This window comes from Rhipicephalus microplus, chromosome X, assembly GCF_043290135.1.
Source record: "Rhipicephalus microplus isolate Deutch F79 chromosome X, USDA_Rmic, whole genome shotgun sequence".
NCBI lineage: Eukaryota > Metazoa > Arthropoda > Arachnida > Ixodida > Ixodidae > Rhipicephalus > Rhipicephalus microplus.
In genome coordinates this window covers 346,560,036-346,586,584 of record NC_134710.1, presented here as the reverse complement: position 1 = coordinate 346,586,584, position 26,549 = coordinate 346,560,036, and the positions used below count along the sequence as shown (strand labels likewise).

At 40.7% G+C, this 26,549-nt stretch overlaps 1 protein-coding gene and 1 pseudogene across 1 annotated transcript; one reads left to right on the top strand and one right to left on the bottom strand.

Annotated features, from left to right (window-relative positions):
• Positions 1-1,080: 1,080 nt before the first annotated feature.
• LOC142775346 (uncharacterized) lies at positions 1,081-3,432 on the bottom strand. The gene has a single exon (XM_075876709.1). The coding sequence runs from the start codon at positions 3,430-3,432 to the stop codon at positions 1,081-1,083; it is 2,352 nt and encodes a 783-aa protein (XP_075732824.1).
• Positions 3,433-5,893: 2,461 nt separating this feature from the next.
• The window catches only part of LOC142776333 (CCR4-NOT transcription complex subunit 7-like), a 34,979-nt pseudogene continuing 14,323 nt past the window's right edge, over positions 5,894-26,549 (top strand).

Sequence of the window (26,549 nt, the reverse complement as noted above, 5' to 3'; positions counted from 1 at the left end):
GAAGCTCAAAGGAACTCGCCCAAGCGAGTTCCTTTGAAGATTTTATCACGCGAGTTCCTTTGCAGATTTTATCGTTTGCAGTTTTTATCGCTGGTTAATACCATGCTTCTTTTCTTGCTTCTAAACCTCCTCTCAATGACATTTTAGGCACATATATATGCACAGAAGATGGCAATAAAATTTCAGTTGTTAGTCAGCGCTCTGTCTCTACTGTCCTTCTTTTTCTCCTGAGTATTTGCGCTGTCCTTTCTATGTGAGCACTATGAACCAACTAGCCTAAACCAAAGTACTCCTTTTTAGCTGACTTGTAGCCTGTAGTGAACCCAGGGACGAAGCAATGACTCTTTTCGCGCCATGAGAGTGCATACAGAAGCATTGATGTAAGAATGCCACCCCAATTTAAAAAAAAAAACGAGAACGAACGCGCCCGACGAAACTGTCGGAAACGTGCAAACGACGTATAGACGATTGCGCGCGCCCTCACGCGGCTCCTCCTCGGAAGCTTCAGTGCACTCCGTAGGCGCCGCTTGCCGCTCATCACACTTTCCTATTCCAGTCACTGTATCACAGCGCCTCAGACTGCGCACTAACAGTGCCTCCTTTATAAACTTTCAGTGCCCGGTAAAAGCGGAAGATAACAATGGGACTACTCCGTCGGCGCGAGTGCGGCGCCTCGACACCAGGTGCCGCCACCTAAACAGGGTGCCGGAGTTCGCTACGTGTCGCAGCCGCCGTGTTTCTGTGTTTCTGGCTCCGCGCTGAAAAGTAAACAGATTAAATCCTTAATGTTCTGCTCTAGAACCTCAATATATTGCGGCTGTAATCACTGAATTATGTTACCGAGTGTTTCAGAGATCTGGTTGCCAGCTTTCACGCACTAGCCGCAAGCGAAGAACGCCACGCTAAATGAATACCAAAAACTTGCCGTGTACGCACGCACCTACATGCTTGGACATGATGTACATGAATTTCCAACGTTGACTTGCCATGCGTAGCAGCTCTATATTCTGCGAAGTGAACCCAATTGATGCGATACGAATACATTTTGAAGAAAGAAGGAACATTTATTTGTAAGTACCTTTATTTTCGATAGCCTCGCCGTTGTGCATATTTTCTTGACAGGGGCTTTTTCGCGAAGTACTTGAAAGCATCATGCTTGTCACTGACAGTGAATGCATAGTTCACCAGCAGGGGCCACAAAAACCGAACAGATATCAGCTCCATGAGCTTAGTTCTGTGAGTGTCATCCATCTCCTTGCACTTGAGCAGGTTTGAAGCACACAGTGCTGGCACAGCATACTTAACCAGGGTATGCAATGGATTTTTTAGAGTTGGATTGTCCTTCAGAGCACGATCCGCAAATGCCCTTAGCACGTCAACGGCAAACAGCAACTGGTCTGACGGGTAAAGTAGCCCACCTTGGTCCTGGCTGCGGGTGAACTGCAAGATAGGTTGATTGCTCGCTGGCTTTGTGCAGACTGCAGTGCAACTTCCACAACACATGTGCTTGTTTATGACGCGGGCAATATAGCCCTCAACATAAACAGTTGCAGAAATCTCAAGTGACGGCAAGTGCTGAGGCAAGACTGTTGCATTGAGCCGTTGCAAAACACAAGCAGCTCTCTGTAGCTGAGGCAACTGCTGTGTTAGCGAAGGAGAAGCTTCAGTGAGCAGTGTGCCTGTTGACATTTGGGCACATTCTCTGTGTGCAACGTTTGACGCCATGCTGGATGCGGCAAGTCCAGTTTTTAAAACCTTCTCCAGCCCTTGCAAAACAGAACGAACATTCAGCATGTCATTGCAGCCAGAGGACATCCGCAGTGTTGCAAACAGCGACTCGATGGGGTCACTGTTAAACTTACGCGTGAGCACAAACAAGAACTTCTCCTCTGTGAGCAGGTACTTGATACAGGCAAATGTTGAATATGTGGTCAGGAGGAATGCTTCATACGTTTCTTTCGTCAAATATTCCTTTTGACTTCGACAGCTTTTTTCCAGTTCATCCAAGTACACGGGTAGCGTGACCTCGAGCCACTCCAGTCTTGCATCTTCAGCATCGTCAAACTGCCGAGTGTCAGGCCACTTTTTGTGGATGTGCTGGGTCGTATTGCCTGTATCATGCAGCACGAACCATCGATAGATGTTTTGCATGAAAATGATGGTCTGGCCTGCAGCTGCGAATGATACACTCGATGTATGCCCAGCTTGGTCTCTGAGATGCTCCAGGGCTGCAGTAACATCAGGCGAGAAGACCTGAATTGCCCTTGCGACACTCATTTTTTCTATGTTATTCGGATAGACATGTTTTCGGCTGAGGTAGCGGACAGGCTTTACAACCAGCTCCTTCTGTAGGTCGTAGAGCATCTTGATGTAGCAGGATGAGACCTCTCCTTCCGGACCAATGTCGTGGGCCAGAAACTGCGAGTGCACGTTCTTTAAAACATGGCATGCATCAAAACTTAAAAAGAGGAGCCTGTCGCGGTCACATGGATGTTCTATCCGGTACGTACAAAGACCATCGCCCAAAAGTGTCATGGCACTGACGTTCACTCTGTGATTATCACTCACTAAGCGAACTACCCTGAAACCACAGGCTTCTACTTTTTCAAGCACAAAAATAAACAACTTGTGAAGCTGTGGGCCTGTTAAACCCTTGGTAAAATAGTAGGCCACTGGAATGTGATACGACGTCGAGAGTCCTGTAATTAGGAAGCAGAGAAGAGAGTTTGCTAAGGTGAGGTCCCCACCACGTTGTTCCAAAGAGACATCGGCATGCCCCACAAAGCAGTCCTGCTGTTTGTTGTACTGCAGCTTTTCCCTGATCTTCATTTCGTCGACTATGAGTGAACACACCCTTGACTGTGGTACAGTCAAGCTTTCGGCTTCTACTCTGAGGCGAGCTTCGGCGAGTTTGCTGAAGCCCGTTTCTCCACCAGTGGTTCCCAAGTAGTTGCTCAGAGTATTTCTGCAAGGAAGCTTCAAAAGCATTTCACCGCGGATGTGTTCGTACGCCCTTGTCGACAAATGCCTTAAAGCTACACAACGTCGGGTTGTCTCCTCAGACCAGCTCGGCCTCTTTTTCTTGAAGTTCTCAATATGATCAATCAAGAATGAAGCTGCAGGTTCCTTTTCTTTCGCCCTTTCCTTGATGAAAGAAACATCCGCAACCAGGGCGTCCTTATGCACCTTTTTCAATTCCATTTTGTACTTGTCGACGGTCTGTTGCAGTCGAAGCAGCCGGCCCCTCAACTCCTTTCCTTTTCTTCTCCACTTCGCTTTTTCAGCGACAAGCACACTTGAAGTTGACCTGTTGTCTACCTGGACGCCATGATCACGCAAGTTGGCCTCAGACGATGTGTCCATCGCGCAACAATCCGACATATCCGCCACTGCTGAAGCAACGTTGACGCTCGCGGAGTCGCGGCGCGCCATTGTAGCACTCACTCGTTTGTCGATGTTTGCTGTATTTCTCGCGGGAGTTGATTTCGGCTGGATATGGGGCGGGTATTCTTCAAAAACTGACGGCACAGCCCCTTCTTCTTTAGGCGTCGCCACTTGCCTTCGATGAAGTCCTCTTCTTTGAAGTGACGACTGCATACTTTGGTGTAGCATGAGGTGGTGTTCGGCGACCACTTGTCTCGTCGTATTACGACAAGCCAGCGCGCTCGAGCGTCTGCGTCAGCGGGTAGTTCATGAAAGGAAAGCCCTGTCGGTTTCTTTTTCTCATCCGATTTGCACAGCGGAACACAGCAGTAGGCCATCGTAAAGCATTCTACGCATGTACTTGCCGAAAACTGTCCCACAAAACGAAGTTGCGCACCACTGAACGGGCTGCACGCAACACCCGAACAGAATGGCAACAGCGGCACCCTGTTTACCTAGCGCCCCTAGCGGGAGCGGAGAAAAGTGGCGTTCAACGGCCCCCCGATGGCGGTGTGCCCGGTACAGACTGGCACTGAACAAAAAATTTATAACGGCGTGGCCAGACTTTTGCGTAAAAACTTTAGTGGCTAAATTTTTGTGTACATCTAAAATCAATTATGATAGCGTGTAAAATTTTTATAATTTTTTTTGTTTACTAAAAATTTTTTATTTTACATTACCTAAAATTGTCTTAACATAGTTGATGTTTCAATGTTGCCCAACTTTAGGTGTTTATAAATAACAGCGTTGCCTAACTTTATTTATTTTGTAAGGCTGAAATTTGTACCTGTTTGAATGTATTTATCTGTTAGCAGGTCAATCAATGTTTATCTCTTAATAATTGTTTTTTTTTAATTTGTGTTTTGTCAGGAGCGACTTGACATTGAATTGTGTATGCCATTGTTGCTACACTCGTTCAAACTATAGTGTACCCAAACCTCGCTAGACAGTGTTTTTGTCGATTGTTGTTTGATTGATTCGTGGGGTTTAACGTACCGAAACCACTATATGATTATGAGAGACGCCGTAGTGGAGGGCTGAGTACCCAAATCTGAGTACACGGGCCTACAACATTTCCGCCTCCATCGGAAATGCAGCCGCCACGGCCGGGATTCGCGGGTCAGCAGCCGAGTACCTTAGCCACTAGACCACCATGGCGGAGCGTCGATTGTTGTTTCTCGCGTGTCAATCATGCTAGCGAGTCATGCTGTCACTGCTGTCACTCTCCGATTCTCTTTCCGACGCGCCGTTTATGCTACTGTCCTCCGGGTATTTCGTTCATTCCAATAAACTTCTTTACAAGCCACTTTGTGCTTTCACGGCTTTTATCCCAAAGTCCTTCTATTTTGTTACACCCCTACTTTTCCTGTGGTGTTTGGCCGTGTGACTTATGGACTGCAGAAAAAAAGCGTCATTTAATTCCATAGGTTTCAAGCTTTTTTTTTTTTTGATACTCGAATGCTCGCAAGTAGCCTTCGCTCAAGAGCATAATCGAGAAACGTTTACTGAATTACCAAACACGAAAGAAGTTTCATTTTCATCGCAGATTTCATTTAGCACTATCAAATCACTGTTGCTCTGCTGTCACACTTTTTTTCATTGCGTTACCTCTGGTAATAGGACTCGCGCCCCAGCAGTCCACTCGCCAAGTTTTGAGCTCGAGCGTAGCCTTTTCTGCGTCATTCGCGAAGACTTTCGGAAAGACAGTGCGTGCACTCAGAACGAAAATGAGCGCCCATCAGAGAGGCCTGTGTGTAAGACCAAACTCGTTAGGGAATCGCGTAGGGCATTTTCCCCCTAGCAACAGGCAAAATAGGTGACATTCGATTTGTAGGGAGAATGAGGGGAAACGTTGCCGATTAATGTTAACTGTGAGGGAAGACACAAAAAACGCCAATCAAAAATTTGATTGCCACATTTCTCGACTTTCTCAACGCTAGTCGGTGAAAGCTATTCCGCCAAGCGTGTTAAGCAGCCGTGCACACCGGCAACAGTGCGCTCCGGCTGCGCGCGTCGCCTCAAAACGTCCGCATGACAAGCGGTCGTGGTAGCTTTGGGGCTTCGAGTAACCCGTTAAATATGTGCTTATGCAGCGTTGTTGATTTTACGTTATCGACGAGCAGTCGGAAAGAGTTTCTTTTTGTGAAGTGGGATACAGGTTGGACTGACGTCGTCTGCTTACTCCAGTGTCGTCGGCATCTGCTGCCAAATGCCGTGAAAAGATCTTACTTGGTTTACGCGTGACATTTCTTGTAGTTGGATAGCGGGAATTAATTTAAGTAAGTGTTCGTGTTTTTTTGTGGCCATCGCCGTGCCTTGCCGAGCGTTAGAAAAAAAAAGAGGTGCAATATTTCAAAGACGCGAACGTTTTGTTCTAGGGCCCCAATGCATTCCCCAATTAATTAGACGTCACATCCAACGTTTTCCGATGGCCTACAGACGTAGCTGTCAGAAACGAAGTCGTTAGCGCTTCGGGAGAAACAAAATATATTTCATGTGGCGCAACAGCGTGCTTAGTTTGTTTTATTTCTTATTCTGCAGATCAGGAAGACCAGTGCCACCAACAATCGAGGCTATATCCACCACCGCACTTCACGACCGAAATAATCGTAGTGATTTCGGTCGAGGGGACGCAGTCTCGATATTCGGTGGCATTTGTCCTTCTGCTGAAAACGAAACCTAACATCGTCATGAGAAGGAAGAAAAAGAAGCGCGTGCACTCAATCACGCGACGTCTCGCATTTCATCGTGGACGTTGTCATGAACCGGTGGGTTCCCCGAGTCCCAAGAGGCCTGTGAGTTTCTCGTACCTTTTTTTCCTAGGAGCAATAGCTTGCGGTTTTCTATTTTACCATCATGTGATAGCAGTACGCTTATTTTGAGCTGCGGAACGCCGGGAGAGTGTTGCTACGGTATTGCTATGCGAAAATTTAGTTAGTCGCGCTGCATGCGCAGTTAGTGCTAAGAGCGGCCATCGCGGAGCGTTTAATCCCTTGAAGTATGATTTGAACTCGTACGTGAATAGGTCTAATCATGTAGAGAGAATAGGCAGACAAATTAGCAGATCTTCTAATTGAGCTAGAAAACACTTCTTTTTTTTTGCGTTTCTGAATTTGAACACTCGGCCCTTTACTTCTTTAAAGGCTCTTCTATATTGAGTGCTGTTTGCATAATCTACATTTTAATATTCATTGATCCTCTCATTGATTCAATTGTCAGTACTATCCCACTTTGTGTTGGTGCCTGCAATTAACTTACTATATATGTGCCTGCATGGCTGCTGCATATTTTGCATCAGTGCTTGCTGTTTCCTCTTTGCAGGTGGAAGCCTAGACAGATAAACCATGCACATGACTTCAATATCCTAAGCTATTAAACGAGTGCCTGCATACTGGAAGATTTGCTCTTTGAAAGTAATCTTCTTGCCTGCAGGCACTCATTTCATAGCTGAGGGTATATTGAAGTTGTCCACGTAGTTGATCTGTCTAGTATCACCTGTGAGAAGGAATAGTCAACAGTGTAATTGTCATATGAATATATAAGGTTCACTAAAATTTCAACAGTAAAATCTGGAAAACACTATGCACACTTGTTTTTATGAAAATCATGCTGAAGCACAGCTGACAGCAGTCATCTGTTCATTGGCCTATTATACACCTACTGCAGGACGAAGGCCTCTACCAATGATCTCCAATTTACCCATTCACGCCCAAGCAACTTCCATTATATCCCTATGAACTACTTCATTTCGTCACTCCATCTAACTCGCTGCCGTCCTCGCCTGCTCTTCCCAATCTGTTTCTTGACTGACTATCAGTTTGGTCGAGTACATGTCAAGTCCAAAGTCATTTCTATTGCTTAATGTCAACTAAAATATCTACTATCCCTACTTGTTTCTTGATCTATCCTGCTGTCTTCCGGATGTGATATACTTCTAATTTTTGTTATCTTGCACATTGTGTGGTCCCTAACTTTATTGTTCAAGCTTCCGCCCCACATGCGTTCTTTAATTCCGTGATACGACATTTCTCTTTGGTAAACACTATGGATCCCAAATCAACTGGTACACTTGCAGATTATGTACCCTGTTCTGATGTTGTTGTAGTTGATCAAGCAACATTTCTTAGAGTGTTCTGGATGGCATGCAAAAAAAAAGTATTATTTTTTTTAAGCCTTTGAATATTCTCTTTGAGTAGATACACCTTGTGGCATTTTCTCAACAGAATCTGAGGGAATCATTGACCCTACTTATGAATCTTGCTTATAAATCCTGATTATGATAGTCATTCTGCACTAAACGTCTCAGCCATTTTGGTGGCCATCTAAAATGTACTCGAAAAGAAAAAAAAACATGGTGACTTACTGAATTGAAAACAGTGAATTTCTAGAATATTTTAAAGATAAAAATTTTTTGTGGTCATGATGGATACTTCAGAAATTCGCAGAACGGTGTCTGAGTGGCGTTTGAATGTTTATTCTGAAAGTATCATTTCTAGTTTGAACAACAAATTTGTTTGACATTTTGTGCAAAGTCATCTGTATAAGACTTTTGAAGCTGAGTAATATTACTGCTATTTTCGCCATATATCTCTGGTAATTTTGCCAGCATGTTCTATATTTTTGGTTTTTCCCTTATATTATTACACTGTGGATGATAGTCTCATTAGTGAATACTTACTTTATGAAAGGTATATTTCTCATTAAGAATAGGAGAATGCATTGCATCTCCCAAAATGGTTATGCGTGCTGAGGCTAATGGAGTTTCTTGTGTACTTCTTTCGTGACTAATACTTCAGCAAGCATTTTGGGTGAGCACTATTGTTTTTCCCGTTAAAGCCTTTTTATGCATTCACTAGATTGTCTGTTGGGAGCTCGTGCACTCTATTTGGTAAAGCTAAAATATACAACTGCAAAATACAATGAAAGACAACTTGGCGAGCTTACTTTGTCAAAATTTTTCTATCCTCCTCTTGTCTGAATTGTGCAAATTGTGTTATTAGATATGAAGAATGTAGCCAATCTGTAAATGAAATAATTGCAACTTCTGTTGTCATTTTCGTGGCCAAGAAAGTTCTCTGGATGTTAGATCAGGCAACACAGCTCCCTCCCAAACTTTTAAATTTCTTCATTTATGCTTCAATTTGCTCTTTATCTGGGGCTATATTTGTTTGGTCCAAACACTTGTCAATTTTTGCGGTGCACTTGAAGAGAGGTCATAGCATGCACAATTATGAGTATGTTTCTGGCTACACTTTAGGAAGATTGATAGTCGGCCTAGTTGGAAAGAGTTCATCAATAAGCACAAGAAAAACGAGGATGAAGCAAGGAGTACACAAGGCTTAGTGCAATCTAACAACTGGTTTACTTTTGATAATAGTACATCTGCTCAAGTAGCCAACACTACATGCTAGTTTCCTAGATTTGCGTTTGATGTGGTCTGTTCCTGTGCACATGCTGCTCCGAGGAACTGTAATCGTGTGAATTGTCATATGCGTGAGTAATTTTGTTTTTCACAAGATCGCATAGATCATGTTGGCTACATGAGCCGATGTATTTTCAGAAATAAACCAGTTATGTTGTGCTTGTCCATGTGTGCTCCTTGCTTCATCCTTGTTCTCCTAGCAAAGCGGCGAAAAGATGATGGCACTTGCTTGATTTTTCTCATTAAACGGATATCCTTAACACAAGAATTTTCTTTCCTCAATTTTGTTACTTTATTAGATGGCCATCTGCCATATAACTACAACATTAGGTCGTAATTCATTAAATATGCTGGAAATTGTTCAATATATTCTCGTTTGCTGTGGCTGGTAAAGTGTGCATCAAATGCAGTGCAATGTCATGGAGCATAGAGTTTGTTCACGAAGGCACCATTCCACTTTGCTAAAGTATGAGTCAATGGCAGAATGATGTCTACGTTGAAACGTTTGTTCAGAAAGTATCGTTTCTACTTTCATCAATAAATTTGGTTTTGAGTGCTCACAAGTCATTCAATGATAAAAAGTTGGATGGTTGCCACACACACCTTGCTTTCCTCTTGCACTCTCTAGTAGACTATGTTTGACAAGCAATGCAGAGAAGACATCCAGAGGAAGCCTTTGTAAGCAATATGCAGCATGACATTTAAAAAACTTTATTTGGTTATAGTAAATGATGTGGTTTGTTGCTCAAGTAATGAAAGAATTTCTTGCTCATTACGAATTTTCCTATTTTCCCTTAATTACAAAATAGGTGCCTCATCCACTACGTTAAGGCTTAGGGTTTGTACAAAGTGGGGCAACCCCATATTAATTAATGGGGACAGAAGTCATATTTTGGTGTTCGCGTGCCTTCACTGGCTTTGGGAATGGCAAAAGCAGTATGAGCAAGAAAAGCAGTTTGTGTCGAGACTTCTTGCTTGAAAAACAATCTTGCAGGAAAAGCAGTCTTGCAGATTTTTGCAAATGGTCCATTGAGGAATGCCTGCTTTTGACACTTCATATGTTGGAGCAGTGTATTGGCCAGCTCAACTAAAAAATGAGTAAAGATATGCAGGCTTGATAAGTTGATCATCACTCATTTGTTTGTTTTTTCTCTAAAGCTTAAATGAATTGTGCATTGTACATATGCCTTGTCATGATAACCAATGATTGATATGTGGGGTTTAACGTCCCAAAACCACTATATGATTATGAGAGACGCCGTAGTGGAGGGCTCCGGAAATTTAGACCACCTGGGGTTCTTTAACGTGCACCCAAATCTTCATGATAACCAAGTTTAGCTGCATGGTCGCTATTTTTTTAACTTGAGCCTCTGTGTAGCTGCCTTGACACTTGTGCGGTCTGTGCCATGTTATGGTTTTAACAATTTAACTTCATTGCATGTTTCTTGTGCGCTGCAAGAAAGCTTTGTCCATCGTGCCTGAGTAATCGTTGCATTGGAGAAAGCATGCACTGTCTGTGGGAGTCACTTTCGAATATATGTGTTGAAACATTTTTGATCACTCTTCTTTAGAAATGTTAAATGAGGGTAATGAAGCACTACTAATTGGCAGTTTTAGTTACTGATGTTTTATATCAGTATTTATAAAGTAGAATATCACTCTTCTAGCTGTAGCTGCAGAGACTGAACGTGAGAAGAAAAAGTGGATGTGTATGTCTTCTTAATTAGGCATCTGAGATTCATGAAGTATCAATCGGTTATGCTTTGGCTTATTACGATGTTGCTTGTACCCTGAGAATCCTACAGCTCACTTGGTGTGGCTTTGAGTTTGGGAGCAGGTTCGAGGTTGCACCTCTAGTTACTGAAAATGTTCAGAGCTTATTGTAGTGGTGCTTTGGCACCCGTTTTTTACTTGTTCTATATACAGCCCACCAGCGCGGGTGCAGAGCTGTAGCAATTGCGCCAATTTGATATTATTCTCTGTTGTTGCAGCCAGCTGTGCCAAAACCGTAAAGTTTGCTGAAATCGCATCACGGGGCACCAAAAGGCCCAGCCAGCCTCAAAATTTTCTCCACGATGGCCACCTCCAGTTTGCACCATCAATCAAAGCGCACAGACCCTATCTATAGTGCCTAGAATATACTTAAAAATTCTCGCAATCAACCAGATAAAGTAACAAAGCTAAGTTCTCATCGGTCCACTGATTGCAGCAGATACCTATCAGCATGACGACGAACTATCAAGGCAAAAATGCATTCCTGTAGCTACCGTTTGCTCCACAGGAAATGTAAATTTCCTAGCCTGAAAAAGTGGCTATGGCTTGTTAGCAACTAAAGCTGGAAGGTTATGCTTGACAAGCGGCAAATGCTGGTGTTGCCAGCAACCATGTTGATTTAATATGCAGTGGCACAAAAAACACATCACTTTTTTGTTTTTGGTCTTGAAGTTGCATCGTCCTTGCTTGGGTCCTGGCAGCAGATATCCGGTATCGTCCGCGGACCAACGGGCACACGCCGTTGTTACTTTACCTGGTCGAACGCGCCTTGCAAGTCAGCCGAAGCTGCACCTAACACTGTCGTGAAAAAAAAGGATGGGAACCGGTAAAGGGGGAGGGGGGGATATAGTGATTTGACATTTTTTTCAGTTTAGTTCTAACCCATGCAGAGGCTGCTGCTTAAGCCACCTTTGCCGCAGCACACCAGTGCCCTGCGGCACTGCACATTTTGTTCATTTCGTCTATACGGCATTTGTACACCGCATAATTCTGAGTACCAGTATAATGACTAACGTCTAAATAGGCTACTGGCAATCATTTGGAGCAGTGAATGACATTTCCACTTCCATCAAAGAAAGAAAAAAATTTGCACCAGTTTTTTTTTTTTTTTCAGCACTGCTCGGTCTTACAAATCTCTCATGGTCAATTCAAATCTCTCATATTTACAAATCGTTCATATTTCATGGTCGTGAGCTTGGCAGATTCGTATTTAAATTCGCAGAGTGCCTCAAATGATTTGACAGACGGGACAAATGCAATATGGACGTTATCATGGTATTCTTAGTGGGGTAGCTTTAAATACTTTCATTGTAATAGCAGTGCTCATGTTCACACTGCACGATTTAGGTGATGTTGAATGGTTTATGTATTTTTAAAAAAATGGAAGTCTTTTTATTCATACTTCAAGATTGGCATTTTATATGAAAAAATGCATGTTTTTTCGCCATAACCTGATCCATGTGCTCCAAAAGTAACATTTTGCTGCTCCGAAAATTTGCTCCAAATTGTATTTCGGCTGTCGCACCCCTGCACAAGTTATGTTAATTATCTCTGTTGCCCCCTATTAGCTCTTTTACTGTATATTTTTAATTATTTTTTTGCTATGTTTCTAACTCGACCCATTTCCATATTTCGGTCATGGTAATTTGTGTCTCTACACATGCAATGTTTTGAATAAGAATTATTCAGCGTAAAATTATTCAGCATTTATTAATGGGTATATTCACAAAGAGCTTAAATGAAGAAACTACTCACTTTTTTGTTTCATAATTTCATATTTTTTTATTCACTTTCTTAAGCTTGGTTTCTTTACTGTCAAGACAAAAGAAATCAAGATTGTAGATAAGCTCAAAGTAGGTAAAAATTGCCTTGAAAGAGCACATGATGGCCATCTTAAGCTAAGGAGCTTATTGTCTAAAGTCCCCTAAAAAATTGTCACCTGGCCGCTTGCCATTGCATTTTGCATGCATTCACAAAAGCCACATACTCAAAATAGCCATAATTCCTGTACTCTCTTGATGGAGTTTGGACATCAAGTTTAGATGAAGTCACAATAGGACGAAACCAGATCAGGATGAAATTATTTCCACAAATTTCTTAACATGTTATAAATGCAGTCATCTCATTTAAAAGCTGATATACCTCATATAGGTATTGTGAACTTAAGGTAAGCATTTAGTATGGGTGCTGAGCATTTTGAGACGTCTCACATGACAATTTGAGACGTCTCACATGAAAAGGGTGCTCCTTAAAGAGCCAATTAAAAGCTTGAGGGGAAGAGTGAGGGCACCTTATTAGGTCATGGTATAGAGAGGGGGAACAGATGTTACAGAAAATAAATACTGGGCACCTCAGTTTTCTTGTTCTAATATGTGGACCCATGATGCCACATCAGGAGAAGACTGAAAGTGTTCTGTGGTGTAGATGCATCATTTTCAACTGCTGAAATTTTCCACATCACCTTTTAGCATGCAATTGACAGAATTTGCAGATTGCGAGTCATAAAGTTTTCCTAATATAATATAATTAATTACAAGGAATTAATTGCATGTTATTTATTACAAATTGGTATGGCAAAGGCATGCTATCGCATCCATCATTTAGTATCTTCATAATCTGTACTATCTCCATTTTTACATTATGTTTCATGCTAATACTAGCTTGATTAAAATGGTTTGGCAAAACTGGGCTTGTTCTTATGCACACATACAAAGAAAACATGAAGCATTTTGCTTTTTGATTCCCCTGCAGCCTTTAAACTCAACAGTATGCTGTAGCTGGATTACCATATGGACAGTTGTATTTTCATTTATTCTGTTAACCTGGTGCCTCTGCATGGTAGCACAAGAAGACTGCCATCCTGCAATATATCACCGCATTTAAGCTAGTCTGGAATAATTTGTGACCAGAAGTGCTCCACGAGAACTGCCAAAGGAAAAAACATATCCACAATATTTCATGTGTATGTATATGAGAGCTTTCCTAGAGCCGTAAACTAATTGATGAGAATGCAGGGGCCCCATGTTCTTTGTACTTAAGAGATTAGTGCAGCTTTAGGAAATACAGCTGTGGTATCTCAATCAAGAAAAGATGCCAGTTCAGTCATCATGATCAAAAGATACATCATATTTAATAGCTATGCAATAGAATTGTACCAAAATTAGGTTTGATGTCTCAATTCAAGCTTGACTAATAGCCTCTGGGAGCTAACAACATGAGTAAACTATGCCAAACAAGTGCAGTTTGTGGGAATAGCAATCAGATTACAAGTAACTTATTTTTAGTGTAAAATATAAATATTGCAAATTAGTAAAAACAGCGGCTATAATGTGTAGGGTACATTTGACTGCTTGTTTGAAAGAGAATACCTTATATTTCTCAATTAACTCCAATCACTGCCCTTATCGTTTGGTATTAATATAATTATTAACTTATATTGTGCTGATCAGCAGCTTTCACACCTTTTTATTCTGCATTGTTTGGGCGTTTTTCTCCTCCATTCACACATTCTCTGGTGTTCTCGTGTTGGTGCCTGCAATGAGCTGACTGGCAAGTAAAAAGATGTGCGTGAGTGGGGTATGCACTCTCGAGCATTGCAAGCTGCCATGAAAAAGAGCTCTGGGGCCATGTGCTCCCGTGGTCTGTAAAATTTTTGACCGTGGCTATAAATTCTTACAGACCTAACGGATATTTCTAACACTCTTTCTACATTTTACAAGCTAGTCAACTGGCGACACGCCTTATTTTTGTACACTGGTGGTAAGTAAAAGTAGTTCGCTGGTGCATTGTTTTCGCTTTGCAGATTTCTACAGAGCGAAAAGTGCATGAAATCACATATGTGTGCAGATCATCCTGATTGAATAAGATATAAGGTAAGGGAAAAAAAAGTGGCATATATATTCAAATTACTGAATCGGCTCTCTATATTTTCATGTTGTCACACTTTAAGAGCAATTTGGGCAGCAGGTTTTGTCCAAAAAATGTGATATTTAGAAGGTTGTGGTTCGTCTGCCATACTTGCAGAAGTTAGTGCTCTTTTTGTTCAAATAGTATCGGGAAATTTAACATTCCTTTAGGAGCACTAGGAATGTCGCCAGGTGCTGCCAACTCAGATACACACTCGTGATTACTTTTGAAACCAATTTGACCCTTCGTATCCCCCTGGCCAAGCTAGTCAGGCAAATATTTTTTTCGTATATCCCCCTGACTTCCAGCTATGCCGATTTGGCCAATATAGTGGACATCAAATACTCCATTACTTCAAAAATCTCAGCAACTTTTTACATACAAAAGTGAGAATAAACCAGAAACCTGCCAAATTAGCTGTATTTCTGTGTTCCCGGCATCCAGAACTCCATTTACTTTGGGTTCGTCATCCTTGATCATACATGAAAACTTTGCTTGCCAATAAACATCTCAACACTTCATTTATTATCATCATGACTATCTGACATAATAAATTTCTTCATCATCACTTCAGCACATTAATTATCATCATCATAAACATTCACTTGGCTACTGGTTCATGGCTGTGATTCAATAATTTCATTGTTATTCTTCATTATCACCTTAATCGTCATGTTCAAAGCTTTTGTCAATTATCCCTGTTCAAGGCCCACTTGCTTGCCCACAGCTCTTGATTCTACAGTATCGTCATCTTTATCTTTGTTGATCATCATTACTATGCATGCATGGTTATGTTCAAGCTGAATACTTTCATCATCAGCAGTAGCATTGTTCAAGATGCCTTTGCTTGTTGATAGCTCTGCTTGAACAGGATAATTATTGGTGCTCTCGGAATGTGAGCATACATTTCTGCTAGTCATCTCAAAAATTGTGGGAATTATGGCATGTATGCCTTCATAACTTAGTGTACATACTGAATAATGTAGATGAATTAGCAGAGAAAATATGAACATAGCTTCTAAAATTACATATAATGATATGTGCAGAGCCACATGGCAGTGAAACTGGTTTGACTACCATGAGGCATTCTGTTAGTATCTTACACAGAACTCTGTATGCCTGGCGTCCACAATGGTTGACAATGCAGGGAAAACCAAACTTGCAAATTTGCTGTACTTGGACAAAAATAAGGTGAACTCTTCCTTTCTTCAAATAATGCTGAATGATTTAATAAGCATCAGGAATTTGGGGTGAGCTTACAGAAAAATGTAGGCATACACCATGACAGGCGAGTTCAGATGAACACCATTGTTCTGCGGGCTCTTACTGCTGTTTCTTCACAGGAGTTGACACGTTTATAGATGTTTTGATAAAATGCTGAACTAATGCCAACAGTTCAAACCAGTCTTTAAGGCAGTGCATTGACTATAGCCCGATCCCACTACTCTGATGAGTTTCGCTCACATATGTGGATGCCAGGAAGCTAAGGGTTCAAGTATCTTGAAGGCGACAACTGCTGCTAATGATCAGTCATAAGTGCCCACAGGTGTGGAGCTTAATGCATTTTTGTAGAAACGCTCATATATTTGGGTGTACCTCTCATCTTGAAACACTTGTAAAGTAATATAGAAATATTTTCATTTACTAACAGGGGTGTTCTTATGGTCGTAGTCATGTCAACTCACTTGCACTGCTGCCTACTCCAACTCGAATATACGTACTTAAGCTAGACATCCGCTCATGTTTTCATTTGGACTTGTGCATGTTCATCTACTCAAGGCAGTCATTCATGTTTGTGTAAGCATTTACTTGCACCAAGCACTCATTCATCCCACTTTCCATTGCTAGTAGTTTCAGTCTTTCCCTCACTTCCAAGTCCCCCTTGCTCACAATCACCAGCGCTTGCGTCTGCAGTCGTGACTACTTCCACTTGAAGGTAAAACTACATGCTACACACCTACCTGCCAAACAAGCATGCTACACTCATGCACTGGTGCAGCACTAATAATCAAAAGTGCATGTAGATGTTTGATGCTTCTTGATATTTTTTTATGAGCACTGCCACTGGAGTGTTAGTCTCATTGCTACTTAACATTTGTTAATTATTTCAGCCATAATGTTCTGACGTTCATGTTTTTAACTTAATTGCATAAAATTATTAACCATGTCATGACTAATACCAGCATAAATTCTGCCAAAATTACTTGCATGGTACTAACTCTCAGTGTAATTATAGAAGAGGGTACTTCATTGCCATATATATTTTTGCATTTGTTCATTCTTTGAGGACAACTTGGATGACAAGATATAGTCAAACATTTTGAAAGAAACAAGTGTAAATAAAAAGCTAATTTTTTGCATTAAAAAGAACATTAATGAGAACAAATAGAAAATGATACCAAGAGAAGTATAGGAGATATTATAAAAAGCAGTTGTATCTTATTTGTGAAAAAAAAAAGTGGACGAAAAAGTTACTTGCCACCGGCAGGATCTGAACCTATGACCTTTGCATAACGCTTTCGATGCTCTACCGCTGAGCTACTGTGATGGTCATCCCTCCATCCACTTTGTGGGGTTTGTATATGTGCATTTAAACATGGGAGGATCCGTAAGCACTGCCCATTGCCATTGCGGCGAGTGGGGAACACTCTATGTACCTGTTGGCATCATATAGCTCGTGATTTTATACAAGTTGAAAGCCGACTGATAATCCCTCGCATACTACTTGAAGGCACCAAGTAAACTGGAATGAGACCCATGCTATGAATAAAGGAAGAAAGTATGAATTTAAGAGTTTTTTTTTTTTTTTGTTAGATGCAACATGAGTGAAAACTAACTGATAGTACTGCCAAGAAAGTATAGGTGATCGTAATTGAGGTATTTGTAATGTAAATGTGAAGAAAGAAAGTGGACAAAAAGATAACTGGCCACCGGCAGGATCTGAACAGGTGACCTTCAAATAATGCATTCGATACATTGTCACTGAGCTATGGCAAAAGTCATCCCTCTGTCCACTTTAGGGGGTATATATGTGCATTTTGCCGTTGTTGTACTTAAGTTTGTTATCTATTTATTTGTAGGATTAGGACCTATGGTATTTTCTACGACTTTATTGTCTGGAGGGGGGGGGGGGGTAATCATTTCAAAGTGTAGAAACTTGAAATCTGTGTTGTCAAGAGAACAGTGCTAGATTTTATGGGAAGAAAAAGCTATTAATGGCTACTTGCACAATTTGCGTCACAGGGGGCTTGCATAATGCTGCGGCAGGGATCAGAAGAGATTTGCGACGAAGTGTACTGGCGTGGTTCATGGGACGGTGACCGTAAGCAAGGACCAAGGAGCGAGGGCCATCCCACAGGTTTTACTGCCTTTCATTTTCCTTTGTGTCTAAAAGTGTTCACATTCAGCTGCTAACCACGTGACTGCCTCAGTGTCTGCTGTTCTTTTAGCATGCTGAGGCAGCCACTGAGAAGATTAAGGGATTAGTGGTAAAGAATATAATGATAAATATAGGGAGGAAAAACAACTGTCATGTCCTTTGGCAACATAGCACTTTGAAATTAGCAGTTGACTTCTGACCTAGCTGGAGGCATCTATTTTAGCACTACTTTGAGAAATGGTGCATGCGTTGTTTATTCTTATTGGTTATTCATGAATGCTATGATGAATATCCCCATTCTAGTGCTGTGCCTTTAGTCTTGATTGATAGGGTGTTTTTTTGTAAGCGAATACAAAAGTTTAAGCAATCCTATGACAATGATGCTCCTGTTGCTCTTACATGAGTGCCACGCGACAATACAAATACAAGTTTCCTGCAGTTAACATGTTGCTGTTGTGAATAATTAACAAAATTTGCTTAAAAACTATTATTTAAGTCAAGTACTTATAAGTTATAGCGTGTGCCAATTTAAGTCATACCTAGTTGTTTTTTTTTCAGAAATCACTGAAATTCTGCATAGTTCGAGATATTCATAATCGAACTTGGTGGACGAAGTTTTAAACTAATCTTGCCTGGAGCGCACACTCCTAGCGCAGCGAAACACAGCCACCAAATTTAGAAACTCGAGATGCTTTTGTTGTTTTAGAGTCCTGCATTCAGGGGGGGGAAAGGGTTTTTCTGACCGATTATTAGTTGTCCATAGATATCTTAATTTGGTTTTACAGAAGAGGTGAGTGCTCTCCCGAGTAGTCAGGTTGCATCGACATTTTCTATGGTTTGATGTAAACAGAGGCCCCCCTGCCCCTTAACGTAGCAGCTGTCAAGTAAGTATTGTAAACGTTATACATCGTTTGTGGGGCACGCATAAGACTCCGACTGGCTCCCCGCGAGAACTATTGGTCATTACCCCTCTCGCTTTGTTAATGATCTGCTCCTAAGGTGGTTTTGGCTCCTTACGCTAGGAATGCTTTTCTTTTTTTTTTTAATGAGGGGGACGTGTTTAAAGCAACTATATCAATTCATTCTTCGTGACCCGCGGTTCCCCCTAAAAACTGCTCGTTCAGCATCACCGAAGCTCTAGTGCACCTAGTCTCAGGCGCTGCCCCGCTGCGACACACTAGTTTCTTATGGTATTCAGGCAGGTATTTCGGAGTGATGTGAAATTGTTCTGAATTAACAATTCTGAATAATTTTACAATGCACTAGTGAATTTACGATTCAATTTTGGCCTTACCGGATACAAAGTTGCTAATTACTGTAAAAAAGTTGCAAACAAAACTTTCTCTGTCAGGGGCCCTTTAAAAAGTCAATTAGTTTAAAACAGCATTTTTGCAACATGCAGGCATAGCCACAAGTGCTGACAGTTTCTCACACCTTGGATTGATATTTAGGCCACAACAGCAATTCACACCACCTATAATCTACCTATAATCTACCTGAAAAAAAAAAATGCACGATACTGGGCTTATTCATATCTTGCTGCTCCTGAATGATGTATGCTGCAGCATTAGGCATCCAGGTTATATCCATGATGGCTTCTGAGCGTCCACTCAAAAAAATTTTAATGTCTCGTGTCTCATGAGGTTGAAAACTTGCATTATTTATTTTTATGTATTTTGTGAAAACCGAAATATTTTTCTCTTTGCAACCTTTCGGAAGTGATTTCTAAGTTATAGGATCACTTAGAATTGCAAAGCTTGTTGCAGTACTGAGCTACATGAGTATTGCCCTTAGGGGTAGAAGTTTTTGTATTTCGGTTTGAATGTATATTAATTGATGATTAATTAAAAACTAGTGAGCCAAGTTTTGGAAATAAATCTTTCATATGCTGTATAGTTGTTAGTAGTCGTCATATCAAAAAATATTTCTACCTTCGTGAAACTTGTGTTTTTTAGTAACTAGCTACGAGTCTAAAGCAAGGTTATGGTGAGTAGTTATTACTCCATTATTCCTAGAAACAACATTAACTAATTTTGAAAAAAAACTAATTGATATATCTTAAAAATGATTGTATATTTGAAATCAGCAAAGAACACGAAAATTCTTGTGAAATTTTATTAAATCTGGTAAGGGAAATCTTGATGACTTTTAGAAAACCGCTTTCCCCCTTACACTGTGAAGAGGTGTGAAAAACTGTTTTGGCCCTGTGCAAGAAGTGCCGCAGTGGTTTCCTCAGTGTTTTGTTCTTCCTAGATGATGAAAAAATTGCTATTCCAGTTTTTCTGTACTCATTTTAACTAATAGATAAGCACAGAACACTATGCATGAAAGTAAGGTGATGCACCGGCACAAGTCGGACTACTTGCAGCTTTTCATGGAAACAGAAGTACGCAGTGCACTGTCATTCAAAATTTATCGCTCCCATGTGATTGGTTGTTCTGGTCTGATGTCATAGATTGGTTGTACTTCATGCGTGCCTTGCGTGATAAATTTTGATTTCGGCCATCGAGCTTGATGAAAAATATTTCGGTATAAGTACAACTTTGTAATATATAAACACTAGCCCTCATGTAAATAATTTGAAAGTTAATTGACAAACTTGTTAATTATTCACACCAGTGTCTTGTTAACTGCAGCAAAGTACTTGAACACTGTACCTTTCATTGGAAGTGAGCAAACACTTAGTGTTGTTGGCTCATCAAAGCAGCAATGTCTACAAACAGGTGCTAGGATAGGTATATCTTGAGGAACGATTTAATGGGACAGCATGCTAAAACACTGCTTGTACTGACACATACACATTATTATTTGCTATGCACAGCTGGCGCAGTACAAGAAAGAACAAAATAAAGAGAAGTTGTTTTTTAAGGACTCGTGAACCACCGCTTGGGCTTTGTAAGAGAGCACATTCTGTGGATGTCAGGCATTGCTGTTTACATCTCAGCCAAATCTTGCTGTCATGCGCAGTAAATAGAGTTGAGAGGCACAGGTCAAAGCTGCCATTTTTTCATACAGGAACATGTGCTCACTCTCTTCAGGCCTGTTGTTTGATGTCAAATAGCAGATGGCATACTATTATGTAATATCCAACAGAAATTTACAGCAGTGTTTGGTTCATGTGTGATTTTTGCGACTGGGTGCTGCCATGGGCTGGCACTGCACTTCATAGTCTGCTAACATTACACGTAACCATACTCATGTTCACAGTAATCGCAACGGAAGAGAGTGAATGTGTTGTATTACTGTTGCAAACGTAGCTTCTTTGAGCTTTTTGCGACCATTGACGAGTATAGCCATCAAGATATTTTTTTAGAGTAGGAAAGCTGATGACTACACTCGTCATCAGCCATGTGGAATCAATGAGAATTTTCTGCTATAGTTTTATTAATTAATGTAATGAGCCCCACTTGTCCATGCTTATTCTATCGAGCTTATTCTTCCTCCTCCTCTTGTTCTCGCCTTTCATTGTATTGCGTACCTGCATTGGTACCATGCATGCGGTAGCTTTGTACACAATAATAAAAAGAAAAGTTACTTCACTGAAATAATGGTAACATTTTATTCAGAAAAGAACTTCTACATGATGAGGGAAAGAAATTGCTAGGTCGTTTTGGCAAGTGCTTTTTCTCCTTTGGTTGCAAAAGGTTTGAAGGGACATTAAAACCAAAATCATTGTAGATTGTCTGAATAATGGTCTAAAAACCTCATAGTGCTACTTTAGTACCAAGCAAAAGCTTATTTTGAAATAAAATCATGCTTTAATGGTCTGCACAGCATCGGTGCACATAAGCACTAAGCTGTACGAGCTTTCTGACGTAGTAGTTGCCTTGCCCAATGTTCCCCCCCTTACTGCACTGCCGCCAACGTTAGCAGCAGCAGAGCAGAAGTAGTGGGAGCCACAGCAGCAACAATGGCCATCAAAGCTTTCTGCGATGAATGTCGTTGGTGAATCGGACATTAAGACATTGGCTCGTCACACTGGCTGAGAGACACAGCACTAAGCCACTTCCAGCATAGTGGTGCATTTTAAGGCACCCGGTGAGAAGACTCCTCGGTTTCTTTGCTGCAGCACAACCGGCGTACACAATTCGGCCATCTGGCAACATCACATGCACACAGCATTTTGTCGAACTTTTCATCAGACTTTCATGAGCTTGCAAAGCACATGCAGCATTACGGAATACTGAAACGACCATCGATACTGCATGAGTGAAGCGCAGTCTGTTGGAAATGGAATTACTCGCACTGTTCCCCATGGTAATGCGAAGCGTTTTCTGTTAATGAATCGAACTGAAACAGACAAGTAGCATTTTATTCCAGGCTTTCACGCACAGAAGATTTGTTTTATTGAAAATTGTTTCATTGACTCTTGACCTCATCGAGATCATTCGAAAGTGTCCCACTTGTGGTGCATATGGTGTCATACATTTACTCAATTTCTTGTTAAGTAGAGCACTGCTATTGATAATACTGACATTTGAGATGTTCTCAAACATTGATCTTTCACTCTGACATAAATTGTTGTCTGCCTTTATTGGCCCTTTAAAGTGCACAATAAACACCTGTACCTTACTGGACTTTATATTTTTTTGGCGATTGACTCCTTTGCAATAAACTTTGATGCTGAGGTTATTCAATGATTGCCCATAACACTGGTTCATGACTCTTTTAAAAAGCACTCAATGGCAATATTTTTTGCCCATCAGATGAACAAGGCACATCGATAAAGTTATTTTTTTACGATTCACAGCACGCAATAGCTGTTATATTTACCAGCTTTCATATAAAGTGTTGCAGGGTCCCTTTAAAAAATGTTACTACAATGATGTAATGAGTGCTTTTTTTATTTGTAGTTAACAGAATTTTTAGAAATTGGTTGTCACTTGTAGCTCATTATGTTGCATTACTCAAAATTGCAGACATTACTTGAACAAGAAACTGGAATACGTGATTTGCCAATTAACACATTACCACTCACAACTTCCGATTTATTCAGTGTATATAAATGCCATGACAACTGTGTACTTAATATAGGTGCATGTTCAGGACCTCGGCTGCTGGAAATTTATCTTGAGTCTTTCTTGACGACATGCCTTGTAATCATGCCATGGTATTCCTATGTAAGCTGCCTAAAATAATTTTAGTACACATATGGCAGTTCATGCTTTAAGACAGTGAATTATAAGGTATAGCAACTGGGAAATGATTTGGAACTAACATTGGTTAGGAGCTAAACAGTGCCAACCTTGTGATAAAAAACAGTGTTTATTATAACTTTTAAAGTTATTTTATTGAAGGTTAACAGATGACGAAGTCGAGAAGGTTGTAGCGTTTGTAATTCTGGTTTAGCTGCATTGTAGCAATTACGATAGAAGTATGCACAATTTTATGGTGTAGCAAAAAAAAAAAAAAAAAACAAGTCCTTCAAACATCCCCTTTTTTGTATTAAAATATTTTATATATACCTCAAACCCTAATATAATGAATTTGGACATAATTATCAACTGGTTTTAATGGTGTAAACAAAAAAAAAAGTCTGGCAATTAAGTGTTAGGAATAAACCTTTTTAATGAGTTTGTGGATATAACAAACTTATTTTTGTCCAAGATACAACTTGGTTATAGTAATGAGGTTTCAGTGTACCTTCAAAATACTTACATCAAAGCTGACCTTGTTCTCTGAGTATAAACTAGTGAGCGTTATTTGTGAAATCTTTTTATACCAATCGTGAATGGCAATGTGTAGCATTAAGTATGGTTTGAGTTTGCAGTTAATGGGTAATTATTCAAATATGCATTCAATTATGATGCCAGTAATCAGAACCTTTTACAGTAATGCTGCTCAGGAATTGGGCTAAATGTCCTGAGAAAAACGAGATTTCAACTATAATATGCCATGTTCCTTTTCATTATATTATTTCACCACTATGAAAGTGTGAGCAGTGCTTAAAGAAAAGAAGGTGAAGAAATTCGGAGCTTTCGCTAATGTGATAACTTTTGGGTTGTTCTCTTTATTCGGTCCTATATCCCCATATCTCCTCCCCCCTCTCGTGCAGCTTCATCTGCCCAGTGCATTTACACTCAAACCTCACTGTAACAAAGTTGCATCTTACACAAAAAGAAGTGGTTATATCCGTAAATTTGTGACAAAGGTATATTCGTAACAATATATAGCGAGACCATTCTTCATTCACTTCGTTATAACAGATGTTTCGTTATATTCGGGTTCGTTGTATCGAGGTTTGAGTGTAATCTTTCCTTAGGAATCAAAGCAACAGCAAAGTATAAATTTGAGGGTAACAATAATAGGCACTAACAGACAGCAATGCCAAGAAAAGGAAAAGGAATGTTATTAGAAGTAATTATAAGGTAATTGTGAAGAAAGAAAAGTGGATGAAAAGATAACTTGCCACGATCACTATCCGAAGCTGCAACCTTCAAATAATGCATCTGATGCTCTACCACTGAGCTACAATGGCGGTTGAATGGATGGATTGATATGGCTGTACCCTTTAGATCGGGCAGTCGCTAGCCCCACAAAGCCGTAATACCTAATGAACCAAAAACTAGATTTATTTTTTCCTTTAAATAGTGAGGTGGAGGATTCATAGTTTGTAGTGAAGGTTTTAATTTTCACTCGTGCCTTGACTTTAGCCACCAATCAGATAAACTTCTTCCAGTTAATTCTATCACCTTTAAGTCTATTTTGCCCTCCCTGTCCCTAAACCCCAGTGCTTTGAAAATCTCTGCGCCATCATCCTGTGAAGCTCTTTACAGAACATTATTAAGTGTTCAGCATTTTCCTCTTCCTCTCCACACACAGTGCACACCGTGTCTACCCCTTCATATTTGGCCCGATATGTCTTGGTTCCCAATACTCCCGTCCTGGCCTCAAACAGTAGAGAACTACCCCGAGTATTATCATAAATCTTTTCCTTGGCAATTTCCTGCTTGAAAGTTCGATAGATCTCTAGTGCGGACTTCTTAATCATGCTGATTCTCCACATATCAGTCTCAACTTCCTTCACCTTCTTCTTAACCGATAATTCTTTTTGGTTTGTCCCCCTGCTATTTTCTAAATATTTACCAGTCAATTTTCTGGTTCGCTTCCTCTATTTTGTATCAAAATTCTTCATGTACAAGTAGCTGAATACTTTCCTAGCCTAACGCTCCTCCCCAATTTCTCTCAATCACTTCTCAAATTTTATCTTGCTGCTAGCTTCCCTGCCCTCAAATGATGTCCATCCCGTATCACCTTGTACTCCCTGATTTGGTGTATTCCCGTCAGCGCCTAAGGCAAGCCACCTATTCCACGTTGCTTAATTTCTAATCTTGCTTGAACTTCTGATCTCATGCACAAGACCGCATTGCCCAACGTCAGACCAGGAACCATGACCCCTTTCCATATTCCTCTCACTACCTCATATCTCTTGTCTTCCCACAGTGCCCTGCTTTTCATAACCGCTGCACTCCTGCTACCTTTAGTCGTCACATATATTTCATGTTCCCTTAGGTACTCGGCCCCATTGCTTATCCCTACAACCAGATATTTGTATTTATCTGTTATCTCTAGCATGACCTCCTGTATTCTAAGCTCACTGCCTTCATTATCATTAAAAATCATGGCTGCTGATTTTTCCTTACTGAATCTAAAATCTAACCTATCTCCCTCATTACCGCAGATGTCCATCAATCTGTGTAAATATTTCTTGTTGTCGGCCATTAGCACTATATCATCTGTGTACATCAATGCTGGTAGTGCCTATTCAACGAGTTTTCCTTCTTCAATGAAAGAGAGGTTGAAGCCCAGTTCACTTCCCTCTAATTTGGCCTCTAATCCTTATAGGTACATCATGAATTACAAGGGTGACAGAAGACACTCCTGCCTAAGCCTCCGTTTTACTTCTGTAGACTTGGATACCTGTATTCCCACTTTATAACTGCCTTGTTACCTTTATAAATATCCTTTAAAAGATTAGTGACCCCATCTTCCACACCTAGTGTATCCAGAATTCCCCACAAATCCTCTTGAACCATGCTATTGTATGATCCCTTGATATCCAAAAATTCTAGCCACAGGGCCTGTGTTCCTTTTCTGCTATTTTGAGCACTGCGTCAGTGAGAACAGATTGTCTTCCAATCTCCTGTGTTTTCAAAACCCACTCTGCAGTTTCCCCAGCACCCCCTCATCCTCTATCCATGCCTGTAGTCTTTACTTTATAATCTGCATCGCCAGCCAGTAGACCACTGATGTCACTGTTATAGGATGATAGTTGTTTATGTCAGCTTTGTCCTCCTTTCCTTTATAGATCATGCTCATCCTGCTAAGTTTCCATCTATCGGGGACTTCACCATCGATTATTATTTTGCTCACTCCTTCTCTCAAAGCCTGCTTAGTCTTCGGACCTAATGTCTTTATCAGCATAATTGGAACACCATTTGGGCCTGTTGATGTACTACTAGGAACCCTCTTCTCAGCCCTTTCCCACTCTCATGAAAATGGAGCCATTGCGCCACTTGATTCATCCTTGTCTATTGTGGTGCATAAAGCACTTTATTGTTGAAATTTTTCTGTCAGCCTTGTTCTTATATACTCAATAGCTTCATCCCCTTCTAGCCTAGCACCTTGAGCTGCAGATATAAACCT

Bases quoted from the DNA above. Each gene is read 5' to 3' on its own strand.
- LOC142775346 (XM_075876709.1), bottom strand. From the start codon at position 3,432: ATGGCGCGCCGCGACTCCGCGAGCGTCAACGTTGCTTCAGCAGTGGCG.